The sequence below is a fragment of the Eptatretus burgeri genome, chromosome 10, assembly GCF_056783735.1.
Source record: "Eptatretus burgeri isolate ZD-2024b chromosome 10, Ebu_testis_v1, whole genome shotgun sequence".
Classification (NCBI taxonomy): Eukaryota; Metazoa; Chordata; class Myxini; order Myxiniformes; family Myxinidae; genus Eptatretus; species Eptatretus burgeri.
In genome coordinates, this window is record NC_140970.1 from 54,704,510 (window position 1) to 54,720,291 (window position 15,782).

The 15,782-nt window shown below is 43.8% G+C and overlaps 1 protein-coding gene across 2 annotated transcripts in view; it reads left to right on the top strand.

The window, feature by feature from the left end:
* The window catches only part of HADH (hydroxyacyl-CoA dehydrogenase), a 65,598-nt gene extending 54,426 nt beyond the window's left edge, over positions 1-11,172 (top strand). For both annotated transcript variants that reach the window (XM_085898432.1, XM_085898431.1), the window contains 2 exons: positions 7,790-7,906; positions 10,546-11,172. In XM_085898432.1, coding sequence (XP_085754558.1) covers positions 7,790-7,906; positions 10,546-10,664 — 236 coding nt within the window. In that variant the 3' untranslated portion in view covers positions 10,665-11,172. The remainder of the gene's footprint in view (positions 1-7,789; positions 7,907-10,545) is intronic.
* Positions 11,173-15,782: the final 4,610 nt, after the last annotated feature.

A 15,782-nucleotide genomic window follows, 5' to 3' on the forward strand; every position in this document is an offset into this window, starting at 1 on the left:
CCTCTCTGCCCCTCCCCTCCCTCTCTCCACTCTCTCCCCCTCTCCACTCTCACCCCTCTAACCCTCTCTCTCCCACCCCTTCCCTCTTCCCCTCTTTTCCTCTTGCTCCCCCCTTTTTCTCTCCCACCCCTCTCTCCCACCCCTCTCTCCCACCCCCCCTCTTTCCCACCACTCCCTCCCCCCTGTTAAGGACAGACGGTTTAGTTTTGAATTTAAAACAGCTTCCCCAGAGTGTAGCATGTGCGAATCAGTTTCAGAGTGAGCCGACCAGAGAGGTGCAAAGGTTGCTGCGTGTGCGAGCATGCACGCAGGCTGGCCTTTGCTAGGTAGATAGCATGGGTTTTAAATGCTCCCGCCTGGTTTTATATAGAAGAAAATGCTGCTGTTTGGGCATGTTTTATCGCCCTTCGTTTCCTTTCACGCTGCCTTCCCTTCCCCTCACACTTCATTCTCACAAACAACCATCACACCATATTCTCTTCCCCTCACACTTCACTCTTTCCAAACTCATCCTCTGTCTACCCCTCATGGACATCCCCGGGCGGTCTCCGCATGCTATTAACATGCTGTTTTCATTCAATCCTGTACCTGCTCACTATGTACCCCCCCCCTTCCCCATAAATCCCACTACCAAACTCAAGTCGAGAACCCTGTACATACATACACACATGTGCACACACAATGAAGTGGGCAATCTTAGGCGACTGTACTCATGTTTTGTGCAAGAAAGGTCAATGACCCACACATACTACTTGATTCTGTGCCACAATAAAGTTTATGCAGGCTTTACTGAGAAATCCAAAGTTTTACATTTGTCTGATAGCAGTAGAATCAACATATGTCACAGCAACTATTGGGGATGCTTCTTCACGGTGGTTGCACCTCCCAACACAAGATGGGGCCAAATCTTCCCCACTCTTCCCTTATGCCCAGATTTGGTGGAGCAGCACGGTCAAGGTCGGAGCGCCGATCAGTCCCCATGGACCGGCCCACTCCCTCTCATCTTCCACGCGAGCACCTCACACACAAACACTCAAACACCACACATTACACTCACACATGCATCACATATCCACAACAAACGTTCCTTTTTTTCTTCTTCTTCTTCTTCTTCTTCTTCTTCTTCTTCTTCTTCTTCTTCTTCTTTGGGGAGTGACCACTCCTTGGCTTTTTTTCACAAGATCTTGGCTATTTGTTCTTCACCTTCGCGTCTTGGTTTTCTTGGCGTATAGGTTTCTATTATCATCGCTTTTCCAAAACCTTGTGAATTCTTGGCTTTTTTTCATTGGCTCACCTTGGCATTTATGAAAATGAGGAGTGGTCACACTGTCCTTTATCCTCATTTTAGCTGGAGAAATAGAAACCAACCCAGGGCCCCGACCACCTCAACCCCAGAAATGCACACATAACCTTAATATCCTACAATACAACACAGGCGGCCTCATCAGCAAGGCCATGCAACTCAAACACTTTAATCTCACAAACAATGTTCAGATAGCCATCACACAAAAAACCAAATTGCACGAGAAAAACAAAACACCGACCATCCCCAACTATGCACCGATACACTCAGACAGACTGAACGCCAGAGGTGGATGCCCCATCACACACATTGATAATTCAATTTGATACTCAGATATCACACAAGACATGAAAGCACTTCCATCAACAGCCAACAGATTTGAACTTCAAGCTTTCAAAATCAAAACTGGTAACAAAGCACACACGAACATCATAAACATTTCCATACTACCAGACACATCCCCCACTGCACCAACAAATACGCACCACAACTGCAGAACCTTTGCTCCATCCCAAACACCATCATTGGAGGGGACTTCAATGCCAAAGACACAGCCTGGTACACTCATCACCAACCAAACACCAGAAGCCAAACCATTGCCACATAACCAAATTCGTTCTTGAAATTGAATGATCCAGAACACACACACACACACACACACACACACACACACACACACACACACACACACACACACACACACACGTTACAATAACTCACTCACCAGACAAAACATTTTGTTCTCCATCACTTTGCGCCACAACCATGTGGAGAACAGTGCAAAACTCCCTTCAGATCACCAACCTGTCATCATGACCATAAATTAGGGTGGTGGGCTTTGGATCCTTAGGTCCTGAGTTCAAATCCTTCCTTCATTGAATTAATAACAGGTGGGATTGACTCAGCCTGTCATCCTTCCCAGGTCGGCAAAATGAGTACCAGCTTGTTGGGATGATTGAGCCATTCAAGTATCCTGCGTTGGAGTGACGACCGACCCATCCAGGATTTTGCCCAATAGCCCAGGAGACTGCTTCGGCAGCACCAACGCTCTGTACAGAGTATGGTCCCAATGGATGGATGGATGGATTACCATAAATACATCGATCAACCTCAATGCAACCAAAAACAAAATATTCAATTGCAAAACAGCAATGTGGGATAACTTTATGCATGGCTCTGAACAAGAATTCCAACAACTCAACAATAACATCACGAACAATGACATTCACATCAAACAGTTCAATATGATTATCACAACCACAGCTATTCAGTACATTCCAAAAGGCAATTTCACAAAATACAACGCCAACTACATGCCAGAAATCGCACACCTCATCAAACAATAAGACAACCTAAAATGCAACACACCAACACCCAAAGCACCAGACTTGGTAGAAAGGATTCAAACACAAAACACGGAAATCAACAAATAATAGTGAAAAAAGAAAAAAAAAACCCCACAAAACTGGCACTCCATTCTATGCACACTAGACCACTCAACCAACACCAAACACTTGTACAAAACCATAAACAGCATCACTTACTCCAACAGTGGCATAACACCCTCACATTCAGCCATAACTACCACAGACAACATCCCATCAGAGATATAACAAGCTAACATCCTCAGACCACACCCCAAACACAAGTCATATAGGACCCACAAAAGAGGAAAGAAGTATTACAAGATGCAAACTAAGCTGCCAACTCGACACCACCATCTCGTCATTAACTCCCGCACAAACAACAAAAATTATCAAAAACTCGTGGGCAACTGGCCCTGACCATATCTTCAATTTACATTTCAAACACCTTGGACCACACGGCATATCAGCCCTCACAAATATAAGCAACTTCTTCTCCCACCACTCAATAATTACCCAAATTAGGAAACGAGGCAAAATCATTACCATCCTTGAACCAAACAAAGACCCCACCAAAGCAGCCTCTTACAGACCTGTCACATTACTTTGCACACCCTCCAAAGTTACAGAATGCCCAGCACTCACACTCACACACCCAACATGGAATCAGACCAAACCTCTCCTCACAAATCTCACACAAAACACCTTTGATGGCTTCAACAATAAATAAAAAAACAGCAAAACGCACGATTCTCACCTCAGTAGACATCAGCAAAACATTTGACACTCCTAAAACTCTGACTCATAAACAAAATACTGAACATAAACATGCACAACACCACTAAATGCTGGCTGGCCAACAACCTATCGTGCAGACTTTCATTCGTAATTTTTAACGGCAAGTCATCACACACACGATACTTTCCTAACGGAGTCCCTCAAGGCACAGCACTCTCTCACACACTCTTTTAATCTGTTCATGCACGACATTCCACAACCACCCAAGAACATACCAACAGCCTCATATGTGGATGGACGATATAACCTTTACCTCTTCTCATAGCAACATCAACACCGCTACAGCACAACTTCAACCCTTCCTCAGAACCTTACAAACCTGTATCACCATCAACAGATTGAAAGTAGCCCCTCAAAATCAAGTAACTCTTTTAACAAATTACACCAAGGAACATAGTACTACACCACACATCACACTGAACAACATCCCTATCACTCACACTCACACACACACACACACACTTCTTATTCTTCCTTCGGCTGCTCCCGTTAGGGGTCGCCACAGCGGATGATCCGCATAGTGATTTGGCACATGTTTTACGCCGGATGCCCTTCCTGACGCAACCCTGGTCGCCTCTTACAACACAGGGATATGGTACACCTATTTTAACCGGGGTATACACTGGCCCAGTATACTGGTACTCACTTCGCCGACCTCAGAAGGATGACAGGCTGAGTCAACCCCCTGGTGTATTAATTCAGTGGCCGAACGGGGCTTGAACTCAGGACCTTTTGGATCCCAAGCCGCTGCGCCAACACCAGGCTACACACACACACACACACACACACACACACACACACACACACACACACACACACACACACACACACACACACACACACACACACACACATCAAAGGAAAATACTCAGTGTCACTTTTAACACAACTATGTCATTCTCAAATCACATCACAAATTTAAAAAAAAAACATGCACCTCCAAGCTGAACACACTTAGGGTACTCACAGGCACCAACTTCAGACACCACAAAGAAACATAATCACCAATACACAAACAGTACATTAGATCAGTCATTAACTCCGCCAGCTCATCTTGAGCCTCCAGCCTATCAAATGCACATCTCAACACCCTCCAGGCGATACAAAACAAAGTCCTTCGCATCATCACAGGTTGCACATTAACAACACCCATCGAGCACCTACACACAGATGTAAAATGCTAAAAATCAAAAACCACTTGGACATAAGAGGTGCACAGTTCCTTGCAACGGCAAGTGCCAACCATCATCACTCTTGCATGTGCAACCACCCACAGGCCCCTAGACACATTAAAGCGACACCACAAAGACACTACAGTGACATTCTCCAAAACATCCCCCCAATAAGCAACGGAAATTACAAAAAACATCCACACCCACATCACCATAAGCAGTCAACAAACTAGGCCCAAAAAGCATTCTGGGCAGCAAACCCTCACCCATCCATGACACAGACAAACTACTCTCCAGATCCGACCATGTTCACCTTGCACATATCCGCTGTGGACACTACCCCCAGCTCTTACACTACAAACACAGACTCGATCACACCACTGATGACACCTGCAACCTCTGCCAGGCCGCTCCACATATAATGAAAAACTGTGCGGTCCTGACTCCACTTAGACAAGAGTACAACATCATAGATGAGGGATCTCTGGGTCACTCCTGGGAGATTGATCATCTGTCTCTGTGCCGCAGGCATGTTTGAGCAGAACTAACCGGGGTAACACAACAAAAACAACAACATATGTCGTAATTATAAGAGCATTTTGTGATGGTTTCCTGCTACATACATTTTAAAACGGTTTCCATCGAAAATAACAGTGGCACCTTTGGCGCAAAAGACTATAACCATATTTCCTGGGGTTGATTAAATTTTGGCAAAACAATCCATCCAAAAGAAAAAAAGTAAACAAAATGATTAGACTTTGGAGAAACATCCCCTTCCTCGAAGTCCACGATGGCATAAGGATGACAGGTAATGGTACCAAATATTTGTGAGGTCGACATAAACTTGATACCGATTGTTACTTACTCTTTATAATCACTAAATGTCTGTTGCTAACTTGTATACTGCAATGCAATCTCAATGTTAAGGCCCGGTCACACCTTGACGTTTTAGCCAGCGATGGCAACGTATTAAAATGTATGTAAAACGCTGGCTTACGTTGAACTTTTGATGTTTTTTTTTTTTAAATTCGGACGTATTCATAACGAGTTGGTCGTATGCATAACATATTAGTAATGGACACAGAACGTTTCGTTGTGTTATAGATAACTTATACCAACGAATGCTGAACCTGTTGTCGGCCTACACAACCGATGCCCAACGATAGTCTAACTTCGGCATAGCGCGTTGCACGCATCGCCGACGATGTCGTGACGTAGCCTATTAAAAGGCTGACACACAACGATTCGAATCATAACTGCCGTAGAAATGGAAGTGTCAACATCGCGGTCACACCTTGGCGATCTTGCCAGCGTATGCCGATCTAAGAAAAAGTGTGTCTAAAACGTTGGGGCACGTCAAATACGGTATGAGTAAGTTTGGTATACGTGAGTAGAACGCTAAAGTACGCTATCATACGTCGTAGTAAGTACAGTACGTCAAGAAATTTTAAACATGTTCAAAATTTTACGATGTACTCGGCGTATGACACACGTTCCGCATGCGATGGGGATAAGTTTTACACCCGATATGTGGACGCTTACACACGTCCACAAAGGCTATTGAAAAGCTACTCATAAGTTGAAACACATCGCGGTAATGTCTTTTTTACGCGAAACATTTCTAACTTATGTTTGACGTGCTTTGAACCAATTCTTTACGTAGTCCCAACACACATCGACGTATGTAGACGTATTCCAATGACGTCTTCCGGTCGACAAAAAAAAAAAAAATGAATGTGTTTCTAGGTTACAACTGCCATAAAAAGACGTGTTCCCAGCGATTTTGGGAATTGGTATATAAAAATGCTGCTCATAAAAGGGGAACCCAACAGTGTTTTCGAGTCCTTTTTGAGTCGATGTCCATGTCAGCAGTAACAGTATCAGTATCAGTATCAGTAGTGGTTTGTTCATGTTGGCAGTAGTAGGTGAGTGTGAGGGGGAGGGTGTGGGTTATGATGGATCGTCCTTGCGTCCGCGTGTCCATGGGTAGGTTCATAGGCTGCCACTCAACGATTTAAAATGGCTGCATCTCCACGATTGAAAGTAGACGCTTGCGCTCAACAATTGGATTTTTTTTACACTCAACGACTTTTAAACGGTACCACTCAATTATTTTCATTGCTTACAATGAACGATTTAAATTGCTGTCACTCGCCTTTGTTTTTTGACGCTGGGGTTTGGAAATTTGAAGCGTTTCTTCTGAACGTGTTAAAACGCTCAAACTCGACTATTTTAAATAGACGCTGCCGATGGACAATTGGAATCATAGCCAAGCTAGACATCGAAGTGTGAACATCCTCGTCATGCCGAAGAAAAGTTTGAAGAATGCTGCAAATAAGTGTCCTGGCCGTGGCCGTGGACGCTGACGCAAGGACAATCCATTATACCGACGTCTTTCAGCCTATGAGTAACTTAAAAGTAACGTCTGTCGACGTGTGGCAACGATCGCGTAACGTGCCAACAACACATTAATCGTAGGTTAGAAATAAGTTTCGGGTACGCTAAACATTACCTCGGCGTGTCTCAACTTATGATTAACTTACAAGTAGCATGTGTTGACGTCTGTCAACGATCGCAGACCGTGCATACAACTTGTGGCTAGCGTAGCGGAACGTGTGAGTCATACGCCGGCATACGTCGTGAAATTTCAAGCATGAAAAAATTTGAGGACAACCGAAAAGTACAACGTTTAAAGCCAGCGTACAACGACGTATGGCAGTGTTTTTCAGCGTGCTCTCAATGTTATTAAAACTTACCCATAACGTATTCAATGTGTGCCAGCGTTTTAGAAAAAAATTTCAAAAATCGGCATACGTTGGCTAAAACGTCAAGGTGTGACCGGGCCTTTACTCCCCCACATACTTGAACTCGTATGAGTAAGGCATCTGTTACTTCTCTGGAGAGGAAAATAAAACCATAATTTTGGCATTAGTAAAGAAGGAAACACAATATACACAAACAAAACAGAACAATAGAGAAAACTCTTAACAGTGTGGAGCAACTAAAGATTTACAAACCATTGTATAACACCCTCAGGGATGCACCACCAGCATCAGTTTTAACATTAAATAAACAATTGCACAGACAAAGCATCATCATATTGAGAAATGCAGCACAAGTTGAGTGCTATTTCTTTTTCATTTCCCTGGTAGGCCATGGCTCCAAGGAGGACATTGACATGGCGATGAAGTTAGGAGCCAACTATCCAATGGGGCCTTTTGAGCTGCTGGACTATGTGGGTCTTGACACATCAAAATACATCATGGATGGTAAGTAAAAATGTATTTACGAAGTTTGTCCTTCATACTGTATGTGTGTGTGCATGTATATAATTTTGTTACGGTGCACCGGTCGGTCCAGATAATTCCGGTCCGAACTCGGTGAAATGCGTAGTGGCCACGTCCATCCCTCAACACAGAGATTCCCATCCGGGTCCTCATGCCCAATGTCACGTTACTGTCCCGATTGCAATCTCTGTGCTGGGTGAGTGACGTGCCAGGGCTAACATGAGACAGATCTTATTGTCTGGCCAAGCAACCAACATCCCATGTCGCGGTTCATGACCACGCCAATCTTCATCTCAAGCAGATTCCACCAGAGCCACCAGATGGCACCATCTTGAGCAAGCAGGATGAGCCGAGGCCAAGTCAAGTTCAACAATCATATTTATGATGCAAAAGAAAGCACTTGTTTACAAACAGCGATCGTCATGCCAATAAAAACTATTCCACAGCACCTCACTAAGTAAAGCACCTCACTCCGGACTCAATCACAGATAGGAAAGAGACAAAACCAGGGGAGTCAGCTCTGGTGGTAGCGGGTGAAAGGATGGGTGTGGAGCAGCCACGAGCAAGCGATGAGGGACAAGCAGGCACAGGGTGATGGCAGGCAAACAGGACAACCTCCTCAGAGCTATCCTCCCTCCAGTTATCTCCCCTAAGACCCCGTTTTCCTCAAACGTCCCTTTTCTCTTCAGACTCTGATCCTTCTCGGATGCCCCGCACCCACACAATCCTTTCTTCACCCGTCCTGTTTTCCCTCAGAACTCTTTTCTCCTCAGACTCAAACTCTCGGACACACCACACCCACGCGACCAGGCTCCTCCCTCTTCTCCTCTGCCAATGCTCCCCCCTTATAGGCAATCCGTAGCTTCGCCCCTCTCTCTTGCAACGTCTCCCAGCACCACTGTTACAGGTTTACATAGCGGGTATATGCACAATTTCCTTCACCATAATCCCTAATTAATTATTACCATGCACCACTCCCTGTATGGTGCACATTCAAGTAAGATGATCCTTTAACCGACGTGTCCCTACTTACTACATCGAGATTGGCGAACTACTCGTACACGGACCATGCTATTCAATAACATTTCAATAACATCTATGGCAATGTCTAACCCCCACCACATATATATATATATATATATATATATATATATATATATATATATATATATATATATATATATATATATATATATATATATATATATGTTTTAAAGAAGAAGAAGACGCTTCCAACAAAAAGTAAAAACTCGATCGACTCGGCTAATTTTAGCAAAAAAGCGAGAGCAGACCCGGTCTCAGGAAATGTTTCACCAGCTTCACAGCCGCCTTGGCACGTGTCCGGATTTTATTTTGATACGACTGCTCATTTCCGGTCAAGTGCTGGTGCTCAGAGAGCATATACAGAGACCAGGGAAATGACACCCAAGGAGTGACAAATCCTTTGTCTCATAATATGCTCGTTGACCATTGTTAGCTCAATTATCATTGGAGCCAGCTTCTTGGACACAGCTGCAGGAACTCCTTGGGCATGGTAACCATCAGAGTGATCAGACCAATAGTAGGTGTAACCACCCACCATGATCTCTTCGCAATCTGGTCTCCAAACGTCAGAGAGTGCTGCAATTTCAATGTCCAAACGCTTGAGCTCATCTGGTGGACAACACCTCAGCACCACCCCGACACACACGACCGCAATCTGACCTGGGAAGGTTACCCCATGGTTTTTCTCCTATCATTAAAGATTGGGGAACCCGAAGGCTTTGCCTCAATTCCATCATCTGGTGAGCTGCCTTGCGGAGGGCAGCTGCACAGATCGTACTCTCACGGAGTGGGTTTTCAGATTCGTTTTTTGTGCTTTTATTGTTTTTTTACGGTGGCCAGAATGAAAATCCTGCAACCAAGCTCCTAATAAAAAGTAACCCAACTGCAGGAGGACATCCGCAGACACAGTTGGGCACTAGATATGGATGGCCGTTTGCTCACAAGGAGCTCCTCCGCCCTTTGATAGGTTTTGTTTTTAATCCTGCTGGGTGTCCATATCCAAACACCCTCCGAACCAGGAAACCTGGTGGGGGAGACGGTTTAGTCGCCAACAACCTGACCATGAAACAGGTTAGTCCAGGTTTACATGGTACCTGTAGCAAGTCACAGATCCAATCTGACCTGACCTGATAATTAAGGAGGGACGGTTGCCCCCCAAAATATGCATTTGTTTTCTTCTCAGAGACTACACGCACAATTACAATGAAATTTGACCATAACCTTCCCTTCATCATCACCTGTGATGTATCAAAGTTCGTTCACACCATCAAAAAAAAATAATCAGGGTCTATTGGGATCTGGGGGTGGGGGCTAAAATAAGTATTTGCTATAATATTGGTTCATTGGTACATTTTGCTGATTCCGTCCCACGTTGACTTCCTCCTCAGTATCATTATTCTACCAGGTGAACGCCCAGGGAGGGGTATTGCCCCTATTTTTACTTGCTTGTAATATGAAAATGTTTTTGAACACTGAACAAAAGAAGTGCATCGATTGGTTAAAAGTTTAAAATATACTGCTTTAGCAAGACATGAATTGTGACTGCAGTGCTGGGTTTTTTTTTACTTCTATTGTAGGATGGCATGAACTTGAACCAAACAACCCTCTGTTTGCTCCCAGTCCTTTGTTGGACTCGCTCGTACAGCAGGGTAAGTTTGGTCGCAAGACTCACGAAGGCTTCTACAAATACAACTGAGATTTCAGCTCCTTCATGATCATCGAGCACAACCATGCCACCCATAACTGACTTCGATGAGGTCAATTAAGTATCAACTGCCTCATCATCCACAGAAATTAGTTTGGTTGTCTTACCAATGTCTGATCAAGTCGCTGGGGTTAAATTGCAATCCTGAATGAGTTTAACCAAGTTGTTTGTCTGACGATTGAAGTGCCTTACGTTACGTTACTTACACTGCTCGATTTGTCTTTTCCTGTTTCATTGAAACCATTTTTTTTATCTTCATCTCTTCTCACGAGCATGCTTTACATGCATGGGTCAGTGACAAATGAACACCTCTGTGGATCAGTGAAGCTTTGGTCAAACAATATGTGATGTTCTCAGCAATTACCTTTGTAATTCTTTCCCTTCTCACCCCAATCAAAACATGTTTATCAATTTGTGTTTTTCTCTACATTGAGTTGCAAAAACAAGCATTTAATGCAGTGATGAAATTGTATCCCTGAATAAATGTATCAAAGATGTGGCAATGGAAAATCTGACACACACACACACACACACACACACACACACACACACACACACACACACACACACACACACACACACACACACACACACACCTCAGTCCACTAAAATAATTCATGGTGGATTTTACAGTTTGATATCTATTTTTTGAAGTACTCAGTAAAGTAAAACTAGACCAGAGATGGTAATCTTTGATATATATATATATATATATATATATATATATATATATATATATATATATATATATATATATATATATATATATATATATATATATATATATATATATATATATATATATATATATATATATATATATATATATATATATATATATATATATATATATATATATATATATATATATATATATATATATATATATATATATATATATATACATACACACACACACACACACACACACACAACACAACACACTCTGCAGTGTAAAGGATTCGGCAGTGGCGGGATTTGCACCCTACTCTTGACAGCCAAATGTTGAAGATTTGGCATCATTTAACAGCACCGCCGTTTCCAGGGTTATAACGCCGGCTGGCTCGGCACAGTTCTCGGGTTACGCGCCTCAGATCATGATACCAAAATACACCTGTGCCTTGCCAGTTGGGGAAATAGACCCCGGTTGCAGACTGGGTTTGTCAGAGACCGAGCGAAGTCTGCCAGTCCATAACCATTTTGGTTTTAAATACAAATCGAGCGAATTGTCCGTCAGCACGGCACGAATAAACTCAAGGCGGCAACTTTCATATGAATCAGCCCGATTTATTGGGGACACATCGGGGAAGACGACACAAGCAAAACATTCACGAACGTTATAATTAACACTGGTCAACAACAAATTTGTTGTCTGCATTTTTTAAGCTGATTTAGGACGAATCTGATGCGCTGAATCCAAAACTCACATTAGTTTTGTTCAATCAGGTCAAGTTTTTGAGATATGGCCACATGTCGTTTTTTACATTTTTGTTCACATGTACGCATGTGTGGAGCATTTTAGAAGAAGTTGGTGGGGGTAAAATGTCATGTCAAATAATTGTTTTGATTGGAAATAATTATTTTAATGACAAGAAGTATTCAGGTACGATAGTTCTGGGTGATTATGTCGAAAAGGGATCAGTTTGAAGTCATAAAACCTCAAAATCTTCCAAAAATTGGTGAGGAAAAGCATAAAGTTCGTGGATCAAAACTAAAGTTAATGGGGCAGATTTTGTAATAATGTGATACAAAAAAGTTGTATTTCTTGAAATAACGAACTCTGAAGAATGTACAATACCTACATGCGCCAATTTATGACATGCGCTTCTGCTCAAGCTTGGAGTGCCACAGTACGAACCCAAAGATTGGAGACTGTTCATTGACAGCAGCAAGCGATCACTGAAATGTGTTCCGCTACACAACGGCAACCAGTTTGCCTCTGTACCCATCGCTCACTCGACTACACTGAAGGAGAAGTATGAAGCGGTGAAGTACGTGCTGGAGAAAATTGGTTATGATCAGCATAAGTGGTTTATTTGTGTTGACCTGAAGATGGTGAAGTTTTTGTTGGGACAACAGTCTGGCTTCACCAAGTACCCATGTTTTCTGTGCATGTGGGATAGTAGGGACCGTGCTCAGCATTACACGAAGAAGGACTGGCCTGTGCGGGAGGAATTGGTGCCATGCAAAGAAAGGAACGTCATCAACGACCCTCTGGTGGACAGAGACAGAATACTCTTCCCACCGCTGCACATCAAGCTCGGCTTAATCAAGCAGTTCACCAAGGCTCTGGACAAAGATGGTGACTGCTTCACTTACTTGTGCCAGGCTTTTCCAGGATTGACCATGGAGAAGTTGAAAGCTGGCATCTTTGATGGTTCTCAGATCCGTCAGCTCATCAGAGATCCAGAGTTCAAAAACTCAATGAACGAAGTGGAACTGGAAGCGTGGAAGACATTTGTTTTGGTAGTGAAGAACTTTCTTGGCAACAATAAGGCCAGAAACTACGCAGAACTTGTCAACAACATGCTGACTGCTTTCAGAAACCTGGGCTGCAACATGAGCATCAAGATGCACTACCTATTTTCACATATGAACCGGTTTCCTGAGAACCTGGGTTCAATGAGTGACGAGCAGGGGAGAGATTCCATCAGGACATGAAGGAGATGGAGACCAGGTATCAGGGTCGCTGGGACGCAGTCATGATGGCTGACTACTGTTGGAATCTGAAGAGAGACCTCCCTGCCGCTGAACATTCCAGGAGTTCGAAGAAACGGAAGTTCAAGCCCTGAAGTTTGAACAGTGGTGACGCAACATGCAATTTACTTGTACTTACCTTTATCAATGCCCACCATTCAGATGACAGTAATCGATGTTTCTATCATGTAATCAATAAATGTTGTTGGCAAAACATTTTTTTTTCTTAAAAACATGTTTAGGATGATATGTGTTGACAAAAATCAGCTGATAATGCCACAAAAATGTAATTGATTTTGTCACAAGATCTGATTTTTTCAAATCAACTTAGCACAAAAACCTGACCTGATGGAGAGAAACGGATGCCATTTCCTGTTTCAGCAGTGCCAGAATACCCTAATTCACTTGTAGAAATCTAGACAACATTCAGAAAGTAAAAAATTGTTGACCAGTGTAATCTATAACCCGCTCTAAACTCGGGAGCTACGGATTACGGGTTTCAAAGGGAGTCCTAGCGAAATAAACCTGAGACAACATGCAGACAAGACACAGAGTACTTGGTGATGCCTCATGGACCAGAGGAAAAGTGTCAAAGGCACGAATGCAGCTCGTGAGAAGCCGATGTCAACGGATTCGAGCGCCCAAGCTCGAACACGCCGCGTGGCAAGATCGCGCTCATTCTCTTATCGGCACCGCTTGCGCACGCAGCCTCGGCGCGTCCAGCCCTCGTAAGGTCGACGGCACAAGAGCGAAAGATCCACGGTGTGCTCCAGCTGGCTTTTCACAAGGTCCAGCATACAAATCCAGGCCTGGCCTGCTCACCAGATTAGGCCAAATCGGGGTGTTGGGCTCCACAGGCGGAACGCCGGGATGGAAAAACGTGTAGAGCCGTGCCGGGAGCAAAGACAGTCAGAGGTCGGTGGTTGGATTCAGGATGAACCTGGGGACAACCTGCACGCTGAGTTCATCGCCGAGGAGGAACAGCCGTCAAGTCACTCCTCATCAAGCAGATCGCAGACTCGACTCTAGCAGCCTCTCATGCAGCAGAAGGCAGACTTATCTCATGCATTTCCTCTTGCCTTTTTCACGAAGCAGACCGCAGACAGACACAGCCATCCCTTATACAGCAGATCGCGACTCGACACTCAGGCAGTTACTCCCTTGCCTTCCTGGCGCTCGCTTTTTTGGACACTCCCCCGGGGACCCGTGATTGGTCCATCGCTCGAGACTGCAGCTGCTCTCCACCAATCGGCTGCCGACACCTCTCGCCGACCGACGCTCTCAGAGCGCTGGGTGGGGAATGGTTCAGAGGGGGGAAGGCAGAAGAAGAAACCTCCTCTCGGCACATCACCACTGTATGACCAATGGACAGCCTGCTACACCTCCCGACACACATGCAACGACCAACTACCGAACAACCTGACTAAACATGCATTTAAGGGGGAATCTGGGCTAATCCTATATTTAATAACACACTGAGGGCCATTTCCGCAACAGCAGGACCCGGCCAGGAATCACCAGAGAGGACATGTGTCTGATTGGTGTGTTTTCTTTGCTCCTTTTTCTGCAAACTGAGCGATTGTACCATTTGACAAAAATGTTTAAGGTCCATTTACAACAAATAAAGTCAACAAAATGCATGTGATGGCCATGCTCATTTTGAAATAAAGACTTCTGACATATTGTTGAATTATTAGCATACAAAATTTTACTTGCTTCAACATTTTCAACTTCAACATGTATTTTTAGCAATTCTTTCCTAAGGCACACATTCAAGCCATTTGCTTATCTGATATTCTGAATGAGGGAGTTGAACCAAGATAATCAGTTATTTAATAACATTAATTTAACATGCCTTGTTTGATAGAGAGGGTATAGAAGTTTTTTTCTTATTTTTAGAAGTGCTGAACAACAGACAGGATGGCCTTGGTGTACACACACCCTCCTCTAAGGTATCTAACCTGGATTTGAATCTCAACCCAGCTATAAACTGCCAAAATAGTGTTTCACGGGCAGGGCGATTCATCAATGGATGTTAAAATGGACATCCTGTCTGTCAGCATTATTTGGAGGATGTTAAAGATCCCACGAGGTCCTTCCTGAAGAGTAGGCTAGCGATTGTCGGCATCATGAACAAACTATAAATTCCTGCCCTAACTTCCTGAGTCAGGGTGGCGACCTCTCCAGGATTGTAGCCGTGTAACTGCTTCAGCAGCACCAATGCTCTGCATACGGACCATGATGAGATTTGATGACTTATCTCGAACATTATTACGACGGACAAAGCGGGGTCAAGCAATTTGTTCACTGTCTGACAGACGTCAGTCTATGATCGACTAACTACTTAATTTCAATTGAATTATATATTTTGAACACTAGAACACGAACCTGCAATTTGGCAGGAGTTTGACT